The following is a 24,307-nucleotide window of genomic DNA, read 5'->3' as shown; positions in this document are numbered from 1 at the left end:
AGATACTGGCTGATCTGTTAAAATTAGGACTTGAGTACAGCAGCTTTTCACCAATGTAACAGATTAAATAAATGGATTTGTTTTAGCAGTATCGCTGTAAACCCAGGAGGTTTCACGAGGCATTTTTCTTACAGAATCATAATCTGAGTTGGAAGTGACCTCCAGAGGTCATCTAGTCCACCCCCCTCAGCTTCAAACAGGTCTAATTAGATCAGGTTGCTCAGGACTGTGTCGAGTCTTGAATGCCTCCAAGGTCAAAGGTTCCACAACTTCTGTGGGCAACATGTTTCAGTTTTTAACTAGTTCTACTTACTAAGTAAGGAAATAAAAAAATAATCCTACAATCTGATTACAGTTTTGCCTGTTCTAATTTGATTGTTGCATCTTGTCCTATGACTGTAGAGCTCTAAGAAATAATCTGACTGCATCCTCTGCTTATACTCTGATTACTTTGTTGTTGAAAGCACTAAGGCCCACTTTTTGTCTTCCCTTCTCAAAGCTGCAAACACCTCTCCCACCCATCTTTTCTTGTATGTGACCCTCCCTGACCATGCTGGCAGCTATCCATTGGACTAAGAGCAATGTGTAAATAGCCTTCTTTCCCTGGGGAGCCCCAGACTACACAAAGTGTTCCAGATGCAATCTTACAAGTGCAGAATGGAGGGAAAGGGTCACTTTCCTGACCTTGTTGGTTGTGCTGACCAGTGGTTTGAGCCAGGGTGTGGTTGGTTGTCTTTGCTGCCAGGCTGCACTGCTGACACCTTTCACCCAATAGGACATGCAGATAGATAATTTCCTACTTTTCATGTGGTCAACTCCTGACTTCATTTTAAATGCAATACCTTACCCTTGTTCCTGTTGAACTTCCAGTCTGCCTATTTCTCCAGCCTGTCTTGGTCCCTCTGAGCATTAGCCCTTCAGTATACTGATTGTTCCCCTTCAACTTGCTCTGGTCAGTAAGTTACTGACAGCACTGTTGGTCCCAGCAGAAATCCCTGAAGGATACTGCCTGCTAGCTGGAATTTGCACTAAAGGTGACAACTCTGAGCTTTGGAGACCAGTGTTCCACCCATCTTTATCCAGCCTATATTTCACCAGCTGTGTGATAAGGAGACTGAGGGCTTCAATTGTATGTCAAAAATTTGCTAAAACCAAGGTATAAAGCATCTGGTGTCCTCCATTGTTCTTGCCATCAGACTACAAGTGTCTTTGTCACAGAAAATAATAAGGCTTTGTGTTTCTTCCCTTTGTTTTCAGAAGCTATTCCCTGTCATCAGGGCTTTGATAAATATACATTTTGAAGATACTAAATTAAACACATCTTAATATGGGCTGCTAATGTTTCCATTATTAAATGTTTACTGAGCTCTTTCATAGAATTTATACATTAATTTATTTTTCAGACAAGAAAAGATCAAGTATAATCTGAGCTAGCATTTAAAAAATACAGCTTAAAGACATAATTTCAGTGCTTTTAGTCAGTGTATTGTTAGGATTTGGAAATGTTTTAAATATACCTTCTTGAAGCATTCCTTGTAACAATTCAGGTAAGGAACAGACTCAAGAAAAATGTTTTGCCAGTGATGCTGTGAAAGGTTTTTCTGAGAATGACTTGGATTGCCTTGTAAAACTGCCAGAAACAGTGTGAGATGCCAGACAGCAAAGTCCCACCTGGGACTTTTGTTCCAAAGGACAGGTTTGCAAATAAGCTTATTCCTTGGTATTAGCAATGGTCTCTGGAGGAGTACTTAAAAATAGCACAGCATATTGAGACTTCTGTGCTGTTGTGTACAACTGCAGTTAAGATAACAGCAGACAAGTTGTTCATAATGTTTCATATTGATCTTTATATGTAAAACTGCATTTCTATTCCTTGAGCACATTAATGCTGAGTTTGTAGCAGTAACTATATTATTGAATGTTTCAGTATTCTATTTAGTTACTGAAAGCCTTTTCACCTACAGGTGAAATTCAGTCTCACAGCAACATAACCTGAACAATGCTTCCATGCATGTAGCTGCAAGAGACAGCAATACAGACAAAGCTAGAGATCTGGTAGTGTGCAGCTAAATTCCTGTTAAGATTTGTGAAGTTAGTTTGCGTTGGTTTTGGTCTTTTTCTTTTGTGTGTTTTTATTTTAATCTTCTTAATAAAACTTTTTTATAAAACAAAAGTGGGACTTTAAACTTTGTAATATTTATCCTGCTTGTAGTAGGCTGCCAGCTGACTTGTTGCTTAAATCCAGATTCTGTTAAAACTTGCTGAGAGTGGGTTTTCTTTGTTTTTGGTGGATTATGTCATGCAGTAGCAAGGTAAAGCAAGACAATGTTTCCCATTAAGAACTTTGAATGAGATATGCTTAGCTGTTTGAAATTCTCTCTTAAGTTCCTCTGACAAGGATGAAAGTCTTCTTAACTGGGCTTGGCTTTAATCTTTTAACCAATTCTGCTCTAATACAAGCTGTTTGTTACTGTTCTTGGCAGAACTTTAGATTACAAAATCTCTCTTTTGTGGATTTTCTTTGTACCAGTCTGTGAGCTCCATTGCATCCTGCAGCATTCCAGCAGTGGACACCTGAAGCCACAGCAGCCTAGAAAAACACTTATTCATTAAGTAGCACTTCTGGTATATTACATTTTCTGCCAATTTGTTGTATCCAGATTAATTGTTGGAAACCTGTTATGCTGCAAAGGTGTTGCATATTCTCATGAGATAAATTAGTTACAGTTCTGTAACATAATTGCTACTGTTATTTTTATGTTGTAATACTTTCCATACTGAGAATTACAAATTGCTAAAAATGTTATCTTGCTTCCTTTATTCCAAACAACTAAACCAGATTTTTAGCAAGTTAGAATTCCACTGAATCCCTCTCTTTGACCACTTTCTCTGTTATATGTGAATTTCAAAATTAGAGCTTTTACTACAATTTTGATAGAAAACACAGGAAAGACAGAAAATATGTCAGTATTTTAAACAATATGACTTGTTTACAATAGCCTATATGAAATACTGCTCTGTGTAGTATAGAATTAATGCTTTCTGCACATTTTGCATTTCAGGTTCTTATATGAACTAAAACTTGTCTACTGGTGAGACAACACATTTTTTAAATCTCTGAATTTCCTTTAGGAACTCATTCAGCTCAGCAGTTGCACATCACATTGTTTGCATCCTGTTTTTTGCCAATATTAGCTCAGTGAGCAAGTTGCCTTTTCAATACAGAAACATAATTTAAACAAAGGTTTTACTGTTAGAGGCAATCTTTTCTGTCTTCTGGTTTTGTACAGCATTCTTGAAAACTTGTTTATTTTAAAAACTTTATTCACATGATGTGCTTCTTGAGGCTATCCTCTGCAGGGCCAGGAGCTGGACTTCAATGATCACTGGGGTCCCTTACAACTCAGGGTATTCTATGACTGTATATTTGACTGGCATTTTAAATCTCACTACAGGAAAGGTATAGATTTTTACACAGTGTTGCTTTTCTGCTATGAAAATGCCTACAACACTGAATCTATAGTTTATCATCTCAGAATAAAATCACATTATAAAATTTGAATGGTTCATTAAACAGAGTAAAAGAAAAAAATAAAGGACAGGTATGGTATATTTTAGCAAAGATGCCCCCCCCCGCTTCTTCAGTCATTTTAGTGCTAGCCAGTTCTTAACTCTATTCATGTTTACATTTGGTTTTGAGGCAGTTTTACTGTTTATTTCATGAGGCAAATCAGTCTACATTGACACTATCACAGCTTCAGGTTTCTTCCTGAAAAGTTACTTAATTAAAAAAAATAATGGCTGAAAAAAAAATGAAGTCAGTGGCTGAGAGACTACACCAACTGTTGAGAAAATAGAAATGTTCATTGCAGCACTCTATGTTTGGGGTGGGTATTAGAAAATTGTCATTGAGAAATGGTTTGTCCATATTACTGCTTGCCTAACTTCGTCTTGATTCCTTAAGGATTAATCACCGCCTCAGCAAGTCAGTGTTCTGGTTAGCTGTTTCTTCTTTGGTTGTTTTTGTGCCTGTTCATGCAAGACAGAACAGCAAAATTGCTTTCTTGATAGTCTTCTGATGTGTCCTCAATTTTTTTCCCCTCAAATTACACAATCTTGGTGGCATTTTACATTGGAATTGCAGTCTATATCTAGCAGGCTGACCAGGAAGCTTTATGGTGAGCCTGTTTCTGAAGGAGCAAGGAGGAAAGCTGAGTCCCACAGAGTTACCTTAGACTGTAAATGAACAATAAATTCCTGGGCATATCTGAAATATTCGGTCCAGAGTAGTATTTTTAGATTGCAAATGCTGCTAATTACAGCCTTGTTAAATAAAATAAAATCAGAATTTTTTTCTACTTTCTAAAACTAAACCTGAAATTCACTGTGACTATTTTCTATATGTGTTGGTGTCTGATGCCATATGATGCCACATATGATACATAGCTTCTATTGTAGCTCACCATATTTTCACCCTACTTATTTGTTATTATTACTTATTGTGGCACCTCTGAAATTCTGATCATGGCATCATTGGAGTGGAACCATGGCCAAATATTTGTATAGTGTGGTTTAGAGTGATGCCTAATAAGTAGATAGAATTCTACACTCACAGAGTTCATGCTTCCCTCTGGTTTCTGTGTGGTACTCATAATTTACACACTAAATTGTATGATGAATTAGTTAGAAAAAAAATAAAAATTACAGGCCTGTCTAGAATTGGTTTCCTTACTCTGTGTGCCTAAAGATTGGTATACCTGGATTATTTTCTTTATCTACACATAATCAAAAGAGTTCTTATTTTAAACATTTGAGTATTTAAAAATATTTAACACTCAAATATTGATAATTTCTGGTAAAAATATGAACAAGTAGATTGTGCTTGAGATATGGTCATTTGACTTTGAGGCATTCTTATTACTTTTAATAAGACTTTGGAGTCCTTTGTAAAAAAAATCTTAGGCTAAAGATCCAACTCCTAAGCTCTTGATCCTGCACTCTGCCTTTATAAGTACTGGCTTCACAATGCGCAAGCACTTTTTTGAGCTTGCAATCATATCGCATTATTAATCCTACTCACAAATTAATGGTTAAAGAAAGCAGTTATTTTAAACAATTTTAGCCTGTATTCTTTCTCAATTAAAGTGAACATATGAGAAGTCTTAGATTATTAATAGATAAAAGGTAGTACTTGCCTTAAAGCCTTCATCTGTAATAATTGGTATATGAAGGTATACACTGAATGATATGTACTTGTGCTTCATGACAGCACTTTCTATAATTAGTGCCACTAAGTATGAGGTGGACATTTCTGTAAAATGTAGACACTGACAAATATAGTATAGCCAAGGAGTGGTGTAACTTATACCTGAGTTTCATGTTAGTTTTTGGATATCAGTTCAACAGAAAAATACTTTTGTTTCCAAAGACAACCATGCTATAAATGTGTAAATTCCATAAATGTGTAAATATCGTAGGTTAGATTTACCTTCTCTTTTTCTCTTCTTACCCTCTTCCAGGGTTATCTTTTCAGGGCTATTCAACAGATAATGATTGTATGCCCATGATAATTCCTAACTCAGCCTGCATCACCTTTCCACTACGTTATAGATGGAACAAAGTATCAGATTCACATAGATTTTTAATATGCTAAACTTTCTGAAAGCCCCTTTCAAATTTTTTGTTGAAGTTGCTTTTCATGTTATTTCTATCTACCACAACATAGGTAAGATTTGAGTTCTGTATTTAATTGTTTCAAAACTTTGATGTAGATTGTCTAACAGGATTTTTTAGAAATTATTGGTTCATTATATGTCTTTTTTAAAAATGTTGTTCTGTAGATTAAAAAAGACTCTGTGGAACATGGTGGTAATTCAAAATAAAAGTAGCAAGAGGGTGTTGGTAAATCAGTATGTAAGGAAATGTTCTTACATATATATTTTAAATACAGAGTGGGTGCATGGACTACAGAGAATTCTAGTTCCCTAATTGTAAGGGATTTTATGCATTTCTGGAGTATTTACAGTAATTCACTCTAAGTACAAGAGCTAATATAAATTACTGAGAGGTTTTGATAAGTAAGAGAGCTACAGATCCTACAGGTAGAAATGGCTACAACTGTTTAAGGTGTTTAATTTATTTTTAAATGTTGTTTTAAATTATAAGATACTAAATAATTTACTCATGCTGTTCAGGAGACCTTGCTGTCTGTTAAGGTTGTCAGCATTGTTGTGTGTGCAATGGGAAATGTTCATTCCATTCCATATTTTTAAAGCTGTCTTGTGTTTTTTAGGCCTAAAGACTGCCTTCGCTCTATTATGAAGAGAGTGAACCATAAAGATCCGCATGTTGCTATGCAAGCATTAACAGTAGGTTCTTTTTAATGTAGTTAATTTTCTTCCTGAAAAGTTATATTGCAAAAGATCTCTAAGTTTTAATCTTTTTTTCATTAGCTTCTAGGAGCATGTGTATCAAACTGTGGCAAAATCTTTCATTTAGAAGTCTGTTCAAGAGATTTTGCCAGTGAAGTAAGCAATGTGTTGAATAAGGTAATGTATTGCATTGATTTATATGTTTCACCTATAAGTGAAGTCAGAGAATTGGGGTAATTTGAAAGAGGAGTGAAATCTACTTTTAGATGACTGAAAAGGTGGAGGAATGGAAGGAGAGAAGATTACTGTAAAGACTGTGGCTCTCACAACTTCCTGAATGCCACTTCATACTAGTTAACATAGTTTGGGGGAGGTGTGATGTGTTAATTTATAAATAAGCTACGATATTTTCACGTTAAATACAAATATGATGAAATGGAGATAAAACAGGCCTTCTATGTATTCTTATTTTACTTTATTTTGGGCTTAACACATACAGTACTGGTACAAACACAATGCTGATGTATTATTCTCCCTTTCTAATAAAGACTGAGTGCTAAACTTGACTACAAAATAATGAATCTATATGTTTTGTATAGACAGTAATGTGCAATTACTTGAAATTAAGATCAGATTCCTACGTGCTTTAACTGGTTTCTACTGTCCATACAGGGTCATCCAAAAGTTTGTGAAAAGCTGAAAGCCCTTATGGTGGAATGGACTGATGAATTCAAGAATGACCCACAGCTTAGTTTAATATCTGCTATGATAAAAAATCTTAAGGAGCAAGGAGTTACTTTCCCAGCTATTGGTTCACAGGTATATTAGTTTTTTGTGGCTGTTCTCAAAGTGTGTCACAAATTCTTTTTATCCTCAGCTCTGTATTTTACAGTTTGTAGTCTTGAATTCTAGAATGTTTGGCAAACAAAATGAAAACTACCTTGTCTTAATAAAACTTTTCTTTGAGGAGTGAAATGCTCTCAATTACTTTAGATTTTTATATAGCAGATGAATGCAAAGCAAAATGGTGAACTTAATATATTTTTTTGTTGGATTCATTTTTACATCTTTTACTTTTGGCTAGGCTGCTGAACAGGCAAAAGCAAGTCCAGCTCTAGTTGCCAAGGATCCTGGTACTGTAGCCACCAAAAAGGAAGAGGAGGATTTAGCTAAAGGTGAGTACATTTATTTGCTGATATCATGCTTATTGATTTATTTAAATGAACATTAGCTGATCTGTATGTGTAACTAATGGTTTCGTCAACAGTCAACCCATCAGAGTCTACTTTTAAAGACATCCATGTCTCAAAAGCCTATCTGCATGAGTTTCATAATGTTTGTGTCCACCCTGCCCCTTCTTAAATATGATCAATATTTTTCTGCAAACTTGAGCTGAGTTTAATATTATTTAAATATAAACTTCTTTGCTCAGTTAAACTTATTTGAAAATGACCCAGAATTGTGAAATTATTCAAGGAATGATAGGGAGGAAAAAAAAGGAAGGGGCCAATTTTTGCTTGTTTAAGCAAAAGTCATTTTGTTAATTATGAATTAAGGAGGGATTTTACTGTGGAGGTGACCAAGCACTGGCACAAGTTTCCCAGGGAGGTCATGGTGTCCTTGTTACTGGTGATATCAAAAAGTTGGCATTAGCAGTCAGCTGTGGTGACTGTGCATGAACGGGATTGGACCAGATGACTTCCAGAAGTTTCTTCTAACTTCAGCCAATCAGTGTAAGTCTGATTCTGTGAATCCAGGCTAAAGGCTTCTGTCAACACAGAACCAGTGGGCACTGGAACAACTGTATCTTCTTAATGTTTCAAGCAACCTGGAAAAGTTCAACACTGTGTAAGATGTAAATATTTTACGTCAGTTCAAGGTTGTATCAATATATCAATAATATAAAAATAAAAATTGGGGTAATCCTATTTTTGCTTAAATGCTGTTTATTTCTCCTGTTCATGTTGAAAGCTTCAGTAAATCCACAGGCAGAATTCTACTTTTTGTTATTTACCATTAAGTCTAAGAGAAAGACAGAAAGTCATTAAAATGCAACAGGAATAGAATTATACTAAAAGTTTTCACAGAATTAAATTTTCATGTCAATCAACCCATTTTTACAGGGAATTTTCATCTGAGTAACTCTTCTTTTGTAGCTATTGAGCTGTCACTAAAAGAACAAAGGCAACAGCAAACAACGCTTTCCAGTTTGTATCCAAGCACCTCAAGCCTTTTAACAAACCACAAACACGAGGGCCGAAAGGTTCGTGCAATCTACGATTTTGAGGCTGCTGAAGATAATGAACTAACTTTTAAAGCTGGAGAACTTATAACTATCCTTGATGATAGGTAAGTTATATAGAATGCCTACTAGAATAGTTAAACTGTAAAATTTAATTAGAAATAATTATATCTTCTATGTAGAAGCATACTTTGAAATACAGTGAATGGAAATGTATTTCTGTATTAAATACTTTTTTTTGTTATCTCCTAGATTTTTTAGAAATAAATGTATCTGCATAGAAATTCTTGTGTAAAGATTTCTGCATATATACAAATTATATTTATGTGCTAGTAATATAAAAGCCTTTACTGTGCAATTCCTGGGAAATTTCCACCTGCGTATGGGATTTCTAATATATGGGAGCTTTATTTATTTATTTTTTCATCTTTAGTGATCCAAATTGGTGGAAAGGTGAAACTCATCAGGGTATAGGATTGTTCCCATCTAATTTTGTAACTGCTGATCTTTCTGCTGAGCCTGAAATGAGTAAGTAACATTACGTTTATGTGTACACGTTTAACTCTGCCATGACTTACGGTGATTCCCTTATGATGGAGTTCAGTTGCAAGTTAATATGATAATTGAAATAAAACAGAGGAGCCCTTGTTATGCTATCACAAAAAACAGTCAGACCAAGGTTGCCCAAACTGTCTTCTGCTAAAAATTGCTGCTGTCTTTGTCAGCAGCTTCTTTGAGTCTCATGGAATTTATTGACATTGATGCCTACATAAACATGGGCAACAGCAGCCTTTTTTCCAAGTCGCCTTTTTGTCCAGTTGCAGTGGTGTATATCTAATTGAGATGAAACTGAAGGCCCCATGGCAGTTAGAACTCTGAGACAGATTACCTGTGTTCAAATAGTTCAAGAAACCTACATGCTGTAGGTATGTACATATGCATAGTGGACAGAAGGGTTTTCCACATGCCGTTTATTTACTTGTATCTATTTTTATCCATCCAATCTACTTTAAATATTTAATAAAAATATTAAATATTAGGCAAGACTTCAAGATTCTAGAGCTGATTTCTGTAAATTTTGTGGGTTTGCAAGATTAATCTGCTGTGATCTCAGTTTTAGGGTGCTAGAAGTATGAGCAGGTCTGCAGAATTACATGCTGTAGCAGTCATTTGTGCTATGTTAAGACTATCTAATAAGAGTGTGTAAGAGTTGTATTTGGCTTTTTTGCTAAATATAGAGTTCTTTTGTGCTAGTCTCCACTACAGAGGAATGAAATGCTTTGCATATAGGATTTGGTGAAGAAGGACTAGAGAAACTTGAGACCTTTTGATTGTGTACTTTGCTCTGGAGAAAAGGCTTAGTTTGTCACAGATGATTTTATCATTTTTATCTTAAACTTGACTTCCTAGCCATATTGTTTCCAATCACTCTCTGAGTCTTTTGTCCTGATGACTTTTTAATATGTATGTTATGTGCAGGGAACCATTTACTTGCTAAAATGTGTTTCTGCTGAGCTTGTGTGAACTCAATTTATTTTTTTATAATGTGATTTACAGATAAGAAAATTGTTTAGGTCTGTGGCTTTCAAATGTCAATAAAATACTAATTTTTAAAATTTTCACAGTACGGGTTTCAAATGGGAGGAACTTGGGCAAATGCTAGTTATATAATATTTATATCATTGTTTATTTATTCTTTTAAAAAAATAAATCTGGCTGTTTATCTTGCAGTGAAAGCTGAGAAGAAAACAGTGCAGTTCAGTGATGAAGTTCAAGTAGAGACAATAGAACCTGAGCCAGAACCAGTTTATATTGATGAAGTAAGCATGGTAAAAATACTGATTGGAACCAAATGCACCACTGGGACATTTAAATATGTGATGTTTAACCCTTTCATTTTGTACTTCAAAAATATGATAAAAAGAGAGGTTTCTTTAAAGTAATAAAACAAATCCGCAGTATTCTCTGTTGTTTAAGAGTCTTGAAGTTCTTAGGAATTTCTGAAATTGAATTTGGAACTGCACTCCATTTAGGGCCCTACCTGGGGGTTGTACATCATTTACCTCCAAGCTAGAACCTTACTGTTGTTTGGCACATCTACTTTCATATTTTGCTTGAAGTACTTCAGGATGCCATAGAGATACCCACCCGGACTGCTCACTTAGATTTATTTCCAGTATAACCAATATTGTCTATCCTCAGACTGAAAGATCAATTTCTGTCCCTGAAAAGTCTGAAATTCTGTTTCTCTGTATTTATCTGTACACTCTGTATGTTATCTGTGTACTGTGATATTTACCATCTCACCACAGGGATCTTGTAGGGTTTCAAGGACTATTCAGTCCAGGTAGATTTTCCCCCTGCTTTTTTGTTTTTTTTTAACCTCAGCTTGGGTTCTGTCATTCTTTTTTGAAATGAGAAATCAGTTACTGCCTTCCTGAAGTCCTGTTTAAGGACTATTTAAGTTCCACCTCAAAAACACTTCTTCCCAAGAGATACTAGTTTGTAACCTGATGAAATAGATTATCTGAGGCCTTTCAGCTTTTGTTTTCTGTGAGTCCATTGATTTTTGTTTCAGTCTCTTCTGTTTTTAAATTTGCCACAGTATAATTTTTAAGGAAATAATTTGACTTTTCCCCACCTTTCCATGGTTTAAGGTGGACAAAACATGGTTTTATTTTCTACTTTCATACAACCTATATAACTCAGTGTGAAAAAAATTATTTATTTGATAGTGCTTAGCTAATAAGTTATTAAAAATAATTTACGTGTAATTCTTTTGGTACTTTGACCAATATAGTTCACTCCAAGACATATTTTTCAAATACTTTATGCCTAATTGTTTTCTAACCTTTGATATTTTTATTATAAAAGTGTTGCACTTAAACTCCTCACTTAAGCTTGTCTTATTCTGACGTAAACCCTGAAATGCCTCTGAATATCATCCTAAAACAACACTTCCATATACATTGGTAATTACATGGCTCATGTACTCAATAGGCCTCATGTATCTAAAATTGCTTTTCAGTGAATTTGAAGTACCCAGTGTATTCTATGAAAACATTTCCAGTAATCCCACTAGGTGGTGGTATTGCATATGTAAAAACTAGTCTGGAGAATAGGAACTGCTCAGAAAATAATACATGTTTAGAAGGACTTTTAGGAATAGTGGAGTATTCTGCATATTCCACTTGTCACTGTTTTTTCTAATTTGGCTTTTCTTTGTTCAAGCATCTTCATTCCTGTAAAATAGCATGTATAATTTGTATTTTCTTAAAGTTAGTCTAGTTGATTCTTCAGTGCCAAGAGACCAAAATGGCTGTTGTAAACAGCTGCTTTAGTTTACTATCCTGAAAGTGCTAATTCCCTTGCTGCCACATTTGCCCTAATTATACAATATGTGTTCTAGGATAAAATGGACCAACTCTTGCAGATGTTACAAAGTGCTGATCCATCTGATGACCAGCCAGACCTCCCAGAATTGCTTCATCTCGAGGGTAACAAAAAAGAATGAGTTTTTTCACTGTTGTTTTCCTCACTGGTAATTTTCTGTATCAATGCAAATTGAAACTACTTCAGCTTCATGTACATGCAAGAAGTGTGCCTGAGAAAAGTGCCTGAGCCATAATTATCTTCTCACTTCTTTTTTCCCATATTTATGAGACCAAAGTGCAAAATATTAACTTAAAACAAGTCTACTTTTTTCTAAAGAAAACTGTTTCCTATATTATTTTCCTTTTTAAGATGCATAAATACTTAATTCAATCATATTCATCTAATTTTTTTTCCTTCATAGAGTAGCACAGCATGAGTGGTGAAAGGAGTGTCAGGAAGATTCCATGAGAGGAAGCAGAAATACTATGAATGTTTAGAATAGACCTGTGCATGTCCCATGTGCTTTTCACTTGCATGTGTATTTCTGGAGGAGAAATTAGCATTGTAGCAAATACCTCTTAGAGTGCTACATATTATCCTATTCTTTTAGAGTCAAATTGTTCAGACTACCTCTTCATAGAGGCATTATAGATCGTTTTACCTAGGTTGATAGATGCACCAAAATTTTTGGAATGAAATTTGGATAAGGAAGATAGGAAAGTTTCCAATTATGAGACAATTTTAAAGCAAATTATTTAAGCATAGGCTTAAATTAACAATTCAGATGACACCAGACTTTAAGAAAATGGCAGTTTCTGTATCTATCCAGAAGTTAATAAAATTAAAAAATGCATAGACTTGTAAACTTTTAGATATCTCCTATCTTTCCACACCCATCTGGTTCATCATGTCTGTAAATGAATCCTGTTCTAGGAACTCACATCAGTGACATATCTGTGCATATTCTAGTTCCACAAAACTAAAGAGAGGTAAAAAGAAATATGATTGGTTTTATTGTTTCAAGTCCCAAATATAGCTATAGAGGCTGTTGTCTAAGAGGCAGATTGCCTGTATCTGATCCAGGACAGAGGCAGAGAAATTAAAGGTATGCTTGTCAACCAGCCTACAGATATGCCTTACTTTAGGAGCTGCTTCAAAATGCACTGTGAGATCATTAAAGCAATGCTGAATTTTGTATTGAATTGTGGGACTGCTCTACTGAAAGCAGTAGTGTGGTCAGATGATTACTCTCCAGCAGCAACTCTGCAACAGCACTTGCCAAACATATGGCTACATATAGTTCTACAATGCTAATCCAGGGTTACTCGCTCTACACATATTAAGCTTTCGTGAACTACTTTTTTTGGCATAGGTTCTGAAAATTTTGCTATAGATGTGTTTTGAGTCCTTGGTTCCTATCACTGGTGGCAGATGCTGATCAACCTTTGACAGTAAAACCACTTCATTTTCTTCTGCCATCCACATGTCCAGTCACAAATGTCTTTGAATTGGAGAGCTCATCCTAATGTGTGCAGGAGCTCAGGGTTTGTGGCTGGCAGTAGAGCAGTCAACATTTTAACAGACATCTAAACAATCCTTGTCATGCCTTTTGCCATACTCCATGCTATACATAAAAGTAGGCAGAATTTCAACAGGTTTTTACATCTTTTCCCACCATTTCTGCCAATGTATTACTGATCCCAGGTTCAAGGAAGCAGATGGGTACCTCTCATAGAACTCCTCTTTCACCTGGAGTTGCCTTTAAGGAACTCAATAGTGATCTGCTTTCACTCTCCATGGCTCAGATGCTTTCAGGACCTTCTGCATTTCTAACATACAAAATTTCCCTTTCAGCGTCTGTATCTGTTTAAATAATATTTGACAGACTCTGCCTTTCTGCTAATTAGCCATGGTTTGCTTGGAAGTTAGATGAGCCTCATGTCCTTGTGCTGAAAGGAGGCATGCGGTGCATTTTTGTTTATTTTAATGCTTTTTCATTCTGGTTTTGTGTTGGTTTTTGCACATGTCAGTGGTTTGGAAAACCCCTTTCCCCCAGTTAGAATTCTAGTGAGACCAATGTGCTATTAGTGTCTTTGATGTGCAGATGATTGAATCATTGCAACCAGTTTTCTCCTTCATAGTTTTCATAGTCCTTTTGTAGTAAAGTTGGATGAGCACATGATCTAGGTTACAGTCACAAATCTTCCTCCTTGAAGAAGAGATCACCTTTCAATTTACTTGAACCTTCTTATGCAAAATAGTTCTAGTTTTATACTTCCTGGATGTTAAATATGTTTTGTTTCACTTTATTTTTATTTTAAAATATACTTTTTAAATTGTACTACTACTGAAAATTTTAGCTGGATCTCATTCTTAAATTGTTCATGACACTGCCTCTGTTATTAAAAATTTTTTGACATACAGATTATAGTAAAAAAACTAAAAAAACAATTGGACTACCATCTATTTCTATCTAATTTTTTTATTGCTTTCTGACTTTGCAGTATGGAAATGTTTATTACTCTGATATATTTTAATGTCTTTCTATTCTAGCAATGTGCCACCAGATGGGGCCTCTCATAGATGAAAAATTGGAAGATATAGACAGGTAAAAAAAAATGTTATGTGGTTTGACTGAAATTCATTCTTGGAAATACCAGAGTTGTTACTTGATAATTTCTGTGAATATTGGCAAAGAAAATATGTGTATTATTATTAGTTTCTCTGAGAAGAGGTCAGAAGTTTTTCTTCAAATAGTCACATAATAACCTATAGTGTTGTATCATTTGACTCTGGCACTTGTCAGGCATCAATTCACAGTAAGAAAATGTTACTTAATGCACCTCATGAAATTTGCTCTGTCTTGTCTGTCCTATACTAAAGCTATCTAAATTGTAGAATGAACTGTAAAATATATTTTCTAGGAAACATTCAGAACTTTCAGAGCTCAATGTTAAAGCAATGGAGGCACTTTCTTTGTATAATAAATTGATGAATGAGGACCCAATGTATTCCATGTATGCCAAACTACAAAACCAGCAGTATTACATGCAGTCATCTGGTGTTTCTGGCTCTCAGGTATGGATGTAACCTTTAATAGCCATTGACCTTATCGAGTTTGCACTGACTGAGCAGTATTTTCTCTTGTTTTTTTTTGCACAGTATGTAAAAAAAAATAAAAATAAAAATGTTTGTTTTCAGCTACAAGCTTTGGATGCTCTTCTTTTGTGGTTTCTAAAGCTTTTAGTGTTTTTCTGTTTGGCTACTTTTGATCAAGAAAAAAGCCCATCCTGGACTTTAAGCTGCATTAAATTAAAAAATCAAGCTGTCAGGGCTTTGCATAATAGAAAACAAATAGAAAAGAAAATAAACAACCAAAGGGCTGCAATTTCTCCCCATCTACTCACAGATAATTCAACATGAAAATGATACTATGAAAGAATTACCATTTTCAACTTCAGTAATTTAAACGCTAAATGCTCTTCACTGGTATTTTTTTAAAAAAAGGGAACCAAAAGATTTGAGAGGATGTTTTTCAGTTCTAAAGTCAGATATTAGATAGCAAATTTCCTTGTATTTTATTTCTAATATTGCTTTATTTAAATTCCTAGGTTTATCCGGGGCAAACTCAAGGTAATGCGTATTTGGTGGCAGGGAGTGCACAGATGGGCCACATTCAAGGTTACAATCTTCCTCCAGAACAGCTCCCTTCTCTCAGCCAAGGCACAGTTACTCCATCTGCCAGCTCAGTAATTCCTGGTCAGCCTGCACAGACATCTTACACAAAGTAATTTTAAATGCTTTTCTATTCAGGTTTAAATCAATTTAAACAGAGACTCTTAAATTAGAGAAGTATAAACAGAACTGAAAGATACTTCTGTGAAGAAGATACTTCCGAAAGTGCAATCATTTGCAGAGTGCTTTTTATTGGTGTCGTGTATTTGGTAAAAATTCCTGACAAATTTAATTTTCTGTATATGAAATATGTAATTTATATACTACACTATTTAATATAAAACATAGAGAAAACTATACAGAGATGATTTAGTAGTAGTAACTTTTAATATGCTTTTAATGATGAAGATTATCTGCTGCTCTGGCTGGCTCTGCATAATTTCTGAGAGTGTATATTCTATTGTTCCTTTGACAAATGTATTGCCACAGAAGAATGGGGAGAATTCTGCTCATTTTGGGAAAGAGGTGAATGGGCTATGGATACTTACTAAAGCTTATACAGCTTGCCCAAATAAGGAAGCTAAAAGAGGCTTTCTACATTGGGTAAATGGCCAAAGATGCTAATTTTGGTTAAATTACATATATTGTGAAAAAATTTGTGGGTTTTTGTTATTTTATTTTTGCTTGGTTGTTTGTTTTTTTTGTTTACTCTGTGGAAAGTCATTTTATTCTAAGAAGTTGGGAGAGACAGCCATCTTGAGTCATTAATGTGTTTGTTAGTCTTTGTCCCCAAGGATTATTTGGGATAGTAAAGTTCTGAAATTAGAAACTGACAATGATGAAGTCAGTTTCTGAATACTCAACTGACTACTTTGGCTATTTAAAACAGTTTGTTGGGTTTTGTTTTTCTTCATGAACAGAATGCAAGATAGATGGTATTCCATGTTGCACCTTAAAATAAAACACAAGTACAGATTAATGGTCTGAATTTTAAATTTATGGGGAGTGTCTATTGTATGTTTAAACCTGAAGAGTGTGTTTGAGTTTTAATGGGAATACTTATTTGCTACAGTTTTAAATATTCAATGTGTACAGAGTTAGAAGATCTTTGTGTGTATAAATAGAACAACTGAAGAAGCAATAATGGTGGTAAATTGTTTGTTAAATCTACTTTAAATATTTTTTCTCTTTTTTTCTTTTTTTTCAGTGCAATGGTTGGTTCTGTTGCTGGGAGTACCTACTCTAACCAGCCTTCAGTTTATAGTCCACCACCTGGTACTGTTGATGTTGCTGCTTATCAGAATGCTGGAACTAATATGTCCCAGGTGCCAAACTATAACTTAGCACCTACAGCTCTGCCACAGACAGCAGGTAGTCAGCAAGCACCTCCACAACAACCACAGCCTCCACCACCTCAACAACCACAGCATAGTTACTCACAGAAGGCTCTGCTATAGGATCCAGGACTTTTGATTCATAATCTTTAACTTCTGCTAAAAGCGGTTGGCGATTTTATGAGTTTCTTCATTTAATCTCTTACACCTTGTTTATCCTCAGCTTAATAAGATCTCTCTTGATGAACAAGTTCAATTTGCACTGACTTTTTAGGATTTTTTTTTTTTTAATTTTGCGGAGGAACTGATATATTTAGGAAATTTAATTCCTTTTAAAATGCCTAAAACTTGGTACAAGATTATTTATGTATGGTTAAATTGGCTAGTTTGTGAAAACTCAACCATTGCAAACTGTTGTGGCATATATGTTATGTACATATAGTGTGTGATTGCAGTAGTGCCCATTTCGTATAACTATGGTGGTCATGTGAATATATTTAACACAATGTTTAAAAGTAATTTGCTTTACTATGTTATTTTAATCATGAACTGACAACCATATTTCATAATTTTGTCTAGTTTTAAGACAGATGCAATGTCTTTTTCCAGTGCAGGAAAAACAGTAATTCTGCATATCATGGTTACAATTACAAGCTAAGGTCTATATATGAATTTACAAACTTAGATATGTTTCACTACTTCTTGAATTGAACACAAGTGTATCATGATTAGATAGCTTATCTACCAAAGTAAACTTGTTAACTTGTAAATGATTTGGGGGGATAACAGCAAATTATGATTCTGCTTCGTACATAATTACTAACTTAAAACTACTATTCAGAGGCTGCTAAACATAATGGGACCATGAAACAGATCAGGATTTTGCATTTTATCATGAGAAGCATGTAATTTATTTTTCCAAGTTTCTTTTTAAAATGAGAACCAGAACTGTATTCTATGTGTGTTGGCAGAGATTACACCAAAGAAAGACAGAGGAATTGATTTGAAAGACAAAAAAATGGAGTTTTAAACTGGAACACACACTAATTACACTATTTTATTCAAGTCTTCTTAATTAGAACATGGAGAATTATGGACATGTAAATCACTTTGCTGAACAAACCTTCAGGGCTTCATTTTAACTCTTGTGGCCTTGCTTAGCAATTTGTTCTGTTTACTATTGCAACACAAACACTTCTGCCTTAAATGTCTGTTTCAATTTCCACTTGTACCATTTGAGTTCATTAGCCCTTCTATAGTCTGAATAGTTTGAGGCATCTCAACTAAATCCACTTTTAGGTTACTTTAAATTCTCTTCTGCAGCAACATGCATTAGTCTGATTTAATCCCTTGTGTTCCTCAGTAACTTAGCCACATGGCTTCGTAAAGCATGGTATTTTCTTTCTGTGGATGAGGTGCTGCAAAAGAAACATGGTAATGGAAGGCAGTATTTCAGGTGTGCTTGAGCAGAGTTTTTTGTACAAAGGCTGCTCTTACTTTGCATTTTTATTCCATCTAGTAATGCGTCCTAGTTTTGTCTTTTCCAGCAACTAATTCCACTACAGCAATACTAGATGGCTTCAACATCAGGTCTGTTTTTAGTCCTGTTTGTATGTCAGAAGTTGTTTTTGTGTATGATATTTTAGTGTGATGCTTCTGGAATTAAATGTTGCAATTGTACATTGTATTATAAAATGAGCTTTGTTATCCCATATACTCCTGCATCTGTTCACAGTTACCTGACATGCCTTTGTTTCATTATTTTAATTGACATCAGTGTTTTGCCAGATATTTTCAGATGACTGCTTTGCATAACTTCTGACAGGGGTGGTTACAAACCATGCCTGTGGTTGATCTTTTCCAGTTGGGGATGTTCTAGCCAGCTGGTTGATCTAATGCTAGGATTTTCACATATTTACTTTCTCTAAAATTTTTAAGCAACCTCACAAACTGTCATTTGTTTCAGTACTTGGTGTCATCACAAAAGCCTGTAGAATTTGAAAGGAGATACTAAAGAAAAAATAAAAATCTGTCATCTCTGTCATGGATGACTTTATGGATTGAAGAAGTGAAGTCTTTAGAAAGGAGTTGTAGTATAATTTAGATAGTGTTCTCTGTATGCATTAGGTATCTCATTCCAAAATCAGATATTCAATGTGTATAGAAATGTATAATTGATACACGAAAGTGAAAATAAATTTTATTCCATTGTTCTTAGTCCTTGATTCAAGAAGAAGCTTGAAGCATCAAGATAGTCTTCTTGATATTAACTATTGTATTCTTAGGTTTTCACATGTTGTCACATGTTCCCTAATAAGGTCATGTGGAACTTCTGTACAGAAATGACCCAAAAAAATATATTTGTTAGTAATTTGTCATTGTTTCTAAAATGTTTGAAGTTTTTCCTTGATATCTAGAAATGCTAGATCCTGGTTTCTCATTTGAACACTAAAACCTTATGTGTATCACAGTTCTGCTCTCCAACTTGCTTATTTTGGCCACTTACCTGTTTTTATGAAAAGTAAAATCATCTTTCATGTTCATCATGACCAAAAAAACACTTGCTAAAGTTCAGCACCCCTTTAAATTCAGTATAATGAAAATTGAGGAAAAAAGGATGGACACTTTCTATTTTCCTTTGTACTTCAATAAAAGTCACTGCTCTATGGTATCTCCAGTAGCAGGCTGGGAATTTTAGTTGACTTTGAATCAGAGTTCTAGTCTTCAGCTGGTGGACTAGGTCACTATAATTTTAGATTCCAAGTCTTAGTGTTTCTGTTGCAACCTACATTTTCCATTTCCATTCCATTCCATGGAATTTTCAGATAAATTGAATTTGGAGCTGTATTACTTCATGCTGATTTTTCTTATCAGAAAATGTCTTCCTGTTTGGTTGTGCCCTGTATGCTCAATACTCTGAAGTGACACCTTCTCCTACTGTGCTAGATGTTGTCATTGCATGAATTCCTGCAGTCATCCTCTCATATTCTCTCTGATAGCTTAGAAATGATACTTCAGTTCACCTCCTCTCTGCTGGTTTGTTACCATGAACCTGGAGATGCCATTGCTGGTACTTCTCTGCCATGATTGATTCTCAGATTTCTTGTTTATGCGTTGTTTTGACCAAGTTCACTTATGTTCTACCTTACTATGGTATTGAACACTGAAATGCTAGTGAGCAGGAGAAAGTACACATATAGCTACTGTGTGGAAAAGCTTTTTAGCAATTAAGTGCCAGAATGTGAACTGTTTGAAAGTAAGGAATCATTGGAAATGTTTTTCATGTTCCAATAGAAGACCTGATTTTTGAATGTCTTGTTTCATTACATGTAAGTTATCAATTTAAGGTTAAAATGTGTTCAAGATATTTTGTATAATCCTTTTTTACTTAACCCTTTCATTAAGGAATACAAAAATGCTAATTAACTTTGGAAGAGGTATTTAAATGGCTTGGTTAGCATGAACTGGAGCAAACTCTGGAAAGTGCCTTCTGTGCATTTCACTTCTATGAGCAAAGCTTTTTTTGCCATGTGTATCATCTCAATTTATGTGGGCATAACAAAGGTGTTAAGATTTACTGTGCAACCTCCCAGGAAAAACAGTGGGGGTATTATGTCAAAATTTTCTGTACTGATGTCACGGCAGTGTGTTCCAGAGTGTGCAGCTGCAGGAAGAGTCACAATGTATTTGCCCACCTCTATTTAGTAACTGGTGCTGTGTAGATGTTTGTTATGTCATGTTATGGCCAAAGGACACAGAGAGAGCAGTAAGAAAGAGCAAAATATAAGAATTCCTGCATGCTTCTCAACAGGTGTGGAGCAGCATACTGCCCTCATGGTACAGTTACTGTTCATGAATTTTGAGGCAGAGGGAACTGAAAAAATTTTGACCTTCAGAAAATAGTGCCAGATTACAAATGGTTAGATGTAACAGAGATAGATTTGCTTTTGATACCATGTACATATTTTGCTGATCGAATCTCGGCTGCTACTATAGTTCTCTGATTTCCTCTAGATGGCGGGAACATCAGATTTACACTGGAGAACTGCTTAATACCTCATTCTCCAATTTTTTAAGTATTTTCTCTAATATCACTTACTTTATTTTTCATTCATATTTGAAAGATATCTGTGCAGTCGTTATATACAAAGGTCTTACCTAATTCCTTCTCTGCTGGGGTTCACAGAATGAAAAAAGACATCTCTAGTTAGAACAGCTACACTGGCACTTTGAATTACACAACTGCATCTTTGGAGAACATGTATGTATCTGCTTTGAAGAACAAGGGAACATAATTTTTCCAGTTAAAAACTGGAAGAGATGTTTTTAAAGAAAAAGATAGACTAAAAGTTACAAAAACCTCCATTGCCAACAGCAGGCAGAATCATTTTTTACTCTGTTATTCAATCTTAGTAAAGCTGATCAACTCCACACTACAGCTACTCCTTTCTTATTTTCAGCTGCAGTGAAGAATATTGACCTTCAGACATCCATAACCATAGGAAAACATGGAGAAGGCCTTGTCATTTGAACTTTTTGCTTCAATATATAAAAAAACACTATGTACATTTTTGAAGCCTTGTTTCTTAAATTAGGATGGTTGTGTTTAAAAACATTCCATTTGCTACTATGTAAATTGCAGATCTAAAGTTCCCTTTTCATGCTGCTACCTTGGCAAAAAGGTGGTCGGAGTTTTTGTTCTATCCTGCATGTTCTTCTGGAATCCAAATAATTTTTGTCTTTGTCATGAAAAAGAAAAACCTGCTGCAGTCTGCTTTGGTTTTAATAAAGTGTACACAGTAGCAAAGTGCATTTTTGTTTGGCTTTGTTTGTTTTGATGGTCCTTTTGATGTTGGTGTATGTATATATTTAGATATACTGCACTGTTGTACAAGAATTGTTTTAGTAAATAACACTATTTGTAAAAACTGTTAATTGTTTTTTGGTATGAATGCAAAATATTAAAGTTGGAGTATTTAGTTCATTATGTTGCAAAGTCAATTTATAAATGTTATGGAAGAACAATCTGAAAAGGACTTATTTTGCTGGAAGGGCTTAGAGATAGATACAGTAAGCAAGGTCTGTTAGAAGCACTTAAATTTTCCAGGTTCAGATGGGGTGGAGGTGAGGTTTTTGATTTTTCTGGTTGGGGAGGATTTGTGGGTTTTTTGTTGTTGTTTGATGCTTTCACATAAATTACATTATCTTTTTTTAAACAATCTGTCACTGATTTCCTTCAGCTAACTCAAATCCGTTGTAGATCTTATTTCAAGTATGCTGTATGTCCTCTATCTTTTGGTAAATTTATCATGAGTATTTTAAAGGGATTTAAAAAAAAAAAAAGGAAACAACTGTGTCTGTACAGTCTAATGTATATATTTGGTTACAGATGAATAAGCAGATTCTATGGTAGCTTGACAGTTAATTCCATTTCTGATGACAGCAACACAAAGTAGTGTAGAACCTGGTGTTTTGATCAATGTGAAATGTCTTGAAGATCAGGCTAAAACCTGGTTTATGAATCTTACAATGCTGTCAGAGTTGAAGCTTAGCAGACTTGACAGCTGTATGCTGTATTCTTAAAACAATGTTAAGCATAAATTTCTTGCTTAAACCAATGTAGACACCATGGGACCTTGGGAGCAGTGAGCAGCAGTATCTGTTTGGGCTGTTCTTAGGGTCTCTTCCTAAAACTGTGAGCCAAACCTCTCAGGACAAGAGGTTATGTGGATTGTGAGTTAGTTCAGTAGGATAATTTGTGTCTTTCAAGAGAATATCTATTCAGTTGACAGAATTAAAAGTCCTGCAGTTTGTGTAGAAATGAAACATTCTGTTTTGGAACAGGGAGAGCCAATTAATGTTGAGTTTGCTTTACTGCCTATCTTTTAGACAGAAAGCTTTTTTGTTGAGATGCCTATGATGAAAATAAATTTTGAGAGTTTGTTTCATAGTATTTAAAGTTTATTGTAAAATCTGTTGCCATTAATCTGGGTCGGATGTAATATAAGCATCAATCTGTATTTAAGGAGCTGGAAACAACTCTTAAACCTTTGAAGAACTGGTTCATATGTAATATGAACCAGTTCTCATAGCACTCACTTCATATCACATTTATGAAGCTGGAGACCTTAATGAATTGTCTTATTACTGTAGCTAGTTTTTGAAATCTTTTTCTACTCTGTTGTAGGATAAATATTTTTCTCTCTCACAATATTTGTAGATTGAAGTTTCTGGATTATTTTATGTCGTCTGGTTTTGTTGATACTGATTGTGATACATGTTTTAAGTGAGAAATGGGAATTAAGCCATTATGAGAGAACCTGTGGGAAAACTTCCATTGATTAAGGCTCATGTGTACTTTCTAAAATTCACATCAATCCTGGGAGTGTACACAGGCAACATGCAGTAATGCAGATAGTCATATAGGGCTAAAAAAGGCGAATACGTATTTTGAGCTAAAGGTTTAGAGCATTTTTAGCACACAATATTTTGATATATAAGGAATGTGTTGATTGTAGAAGTTAATATTTTGCTTTGACTTTGCATGGGTTTTGATCCTTATGCATGCACCTTTGATTGCTAACAAACAGTGCAGCTTGGTGACATCACTGCCTTAGCAGCTGTGCTTCGGACCCTCGCAGAGGAGCAGAATCCAGCAGGAACGTGGGGGTGCTTGGCAGAGCCTGCCATCATTGGAACAATGCTCAGTAGCACAAACTCTGACTGGCCAGTGTCTGTTTACCACTTTCTGGCTTCAGGAAGCACACATATCAAGGAATGGAACCCTTCAATATATACTTACCTGGACCTCTCACAGTTTTGAAGCTTGATTTACTAATGAGGTTCTGACTGCTACTGAAATCACACTGCAATCTATTTCTAGCTGCTTGTGATGGCTCACTCCTGTTGACTCATGCATCCTCACATAATATTTGTGGATTATGCAGATGTGTTTTATTTTGCAGTCTATGTGTCAGACTGTCCCAATTTACTGTGCTTCTTAAAGGAGTGTGAACAGTTAGTTCCCTTGATTTTGATGGCTTTTAGACTTGTGAAAATTTCTCCAAATCAGTCTTTTTCTTTGCCGTGTGAAATTTTGTCATAGCTGATGCTGAACAATGGTTAGGTAAATCCTTCAGCAAAAATCATATGGCCTGATGATTTATAGGTAACACAATGATTTTCATAAAAATACGTTGGTTTATGTAAGAACAAATGGAAGTCTCCAGCGAATGGAAGAGAAGTCGTGGTTCTCTGAACCTGAGTTTGAGCACAGGCTCAGGACAAAGCATCTCACTGAAATGTGGTAT

The 24,307-nt window shown here is 35.0% G+C and overlaps 1 protein-coding gene across 5 annotated transcripts in view; it reads left to right on the top strand.

The window, feature by feature from the left end:
* Nucleotides 1–21,981, top strand: part of STAM (signal transducing adaptor molecule) — a 33,439-nt gene extending 11,458 nt beyond the window's left edge. For 3 of the 5 annotated variants that reach the window (XM_033511772.1, XM_033511773.1, XM_033511777.1), the window contains exons 3-14: nt 6,293–6,368; nt 6,453–6,548; nt 7,044–7,190; nt 7,456–7,546; nt 8,528–8,720; nt 9,047–9,141; nt 10,345–10,442; nt 12,023–12,110; nt 14,542–14,596; nt 14,913–15,066; nt 15,600–15,775; nt 16,871–21,981. In XM_033511772.1, the coding sequence (XP_033367663.1) occupies nt 6,293–6,368; nt 6,453–6,548; nt 7,044–7,190; nt 7,456–7,546; nt 8,528–8,720; nt 9,047–9,141; nt 10,345–10,442; nt 12,023–12,110; nt 14,542–14,596; nt 14,913–15,066; nt 15,600–15,775; nt 16,871–17,120 (1,519 nt within the window). In that variant the 3' untranslated portion in view covers nt 17,121–21,981. Of the gene's footprint in view, nt 1–5,519; nt 5,726–6,292; nt 6,369–6,452; nt 6,549–7,043; nt 7,191–7,455; nt 7,547–8,527; nt 8,721–9,046; nt 9,142–10,344; nt 10,443–12,022; nt 12,111–14,541; nt 14,597–14,912; nt 15,067–15,599; nt 15,776–16,870 lie in introns of all 5 variants that reach the window. The other 2 variants (XM_033511779.1, XM_015619477.3) reach the window with 2 other exon arrangements.
* The last annotated feature ends 2,326 nt before the right edge of the window (nt 21,982–24,307 follow it).

This window comes from Parus major, chromosome 2, assembly GCF_001522545.3.
Source record: "Parus major isolate Abel chromosome 2, Parus_major1.1, whole genome shotgun sequence".
Taxonomy (NCBI): domain Eukaryota; kingdom Metazoa; phylum Chordata; class Aves; order Passeriformes; family Paridae; genus Parus; species Parus major.
Note: the sequence above shows the minus strand (reverse complement) of the source record. Positions and strands in the feature narration are given on the sequence as shown.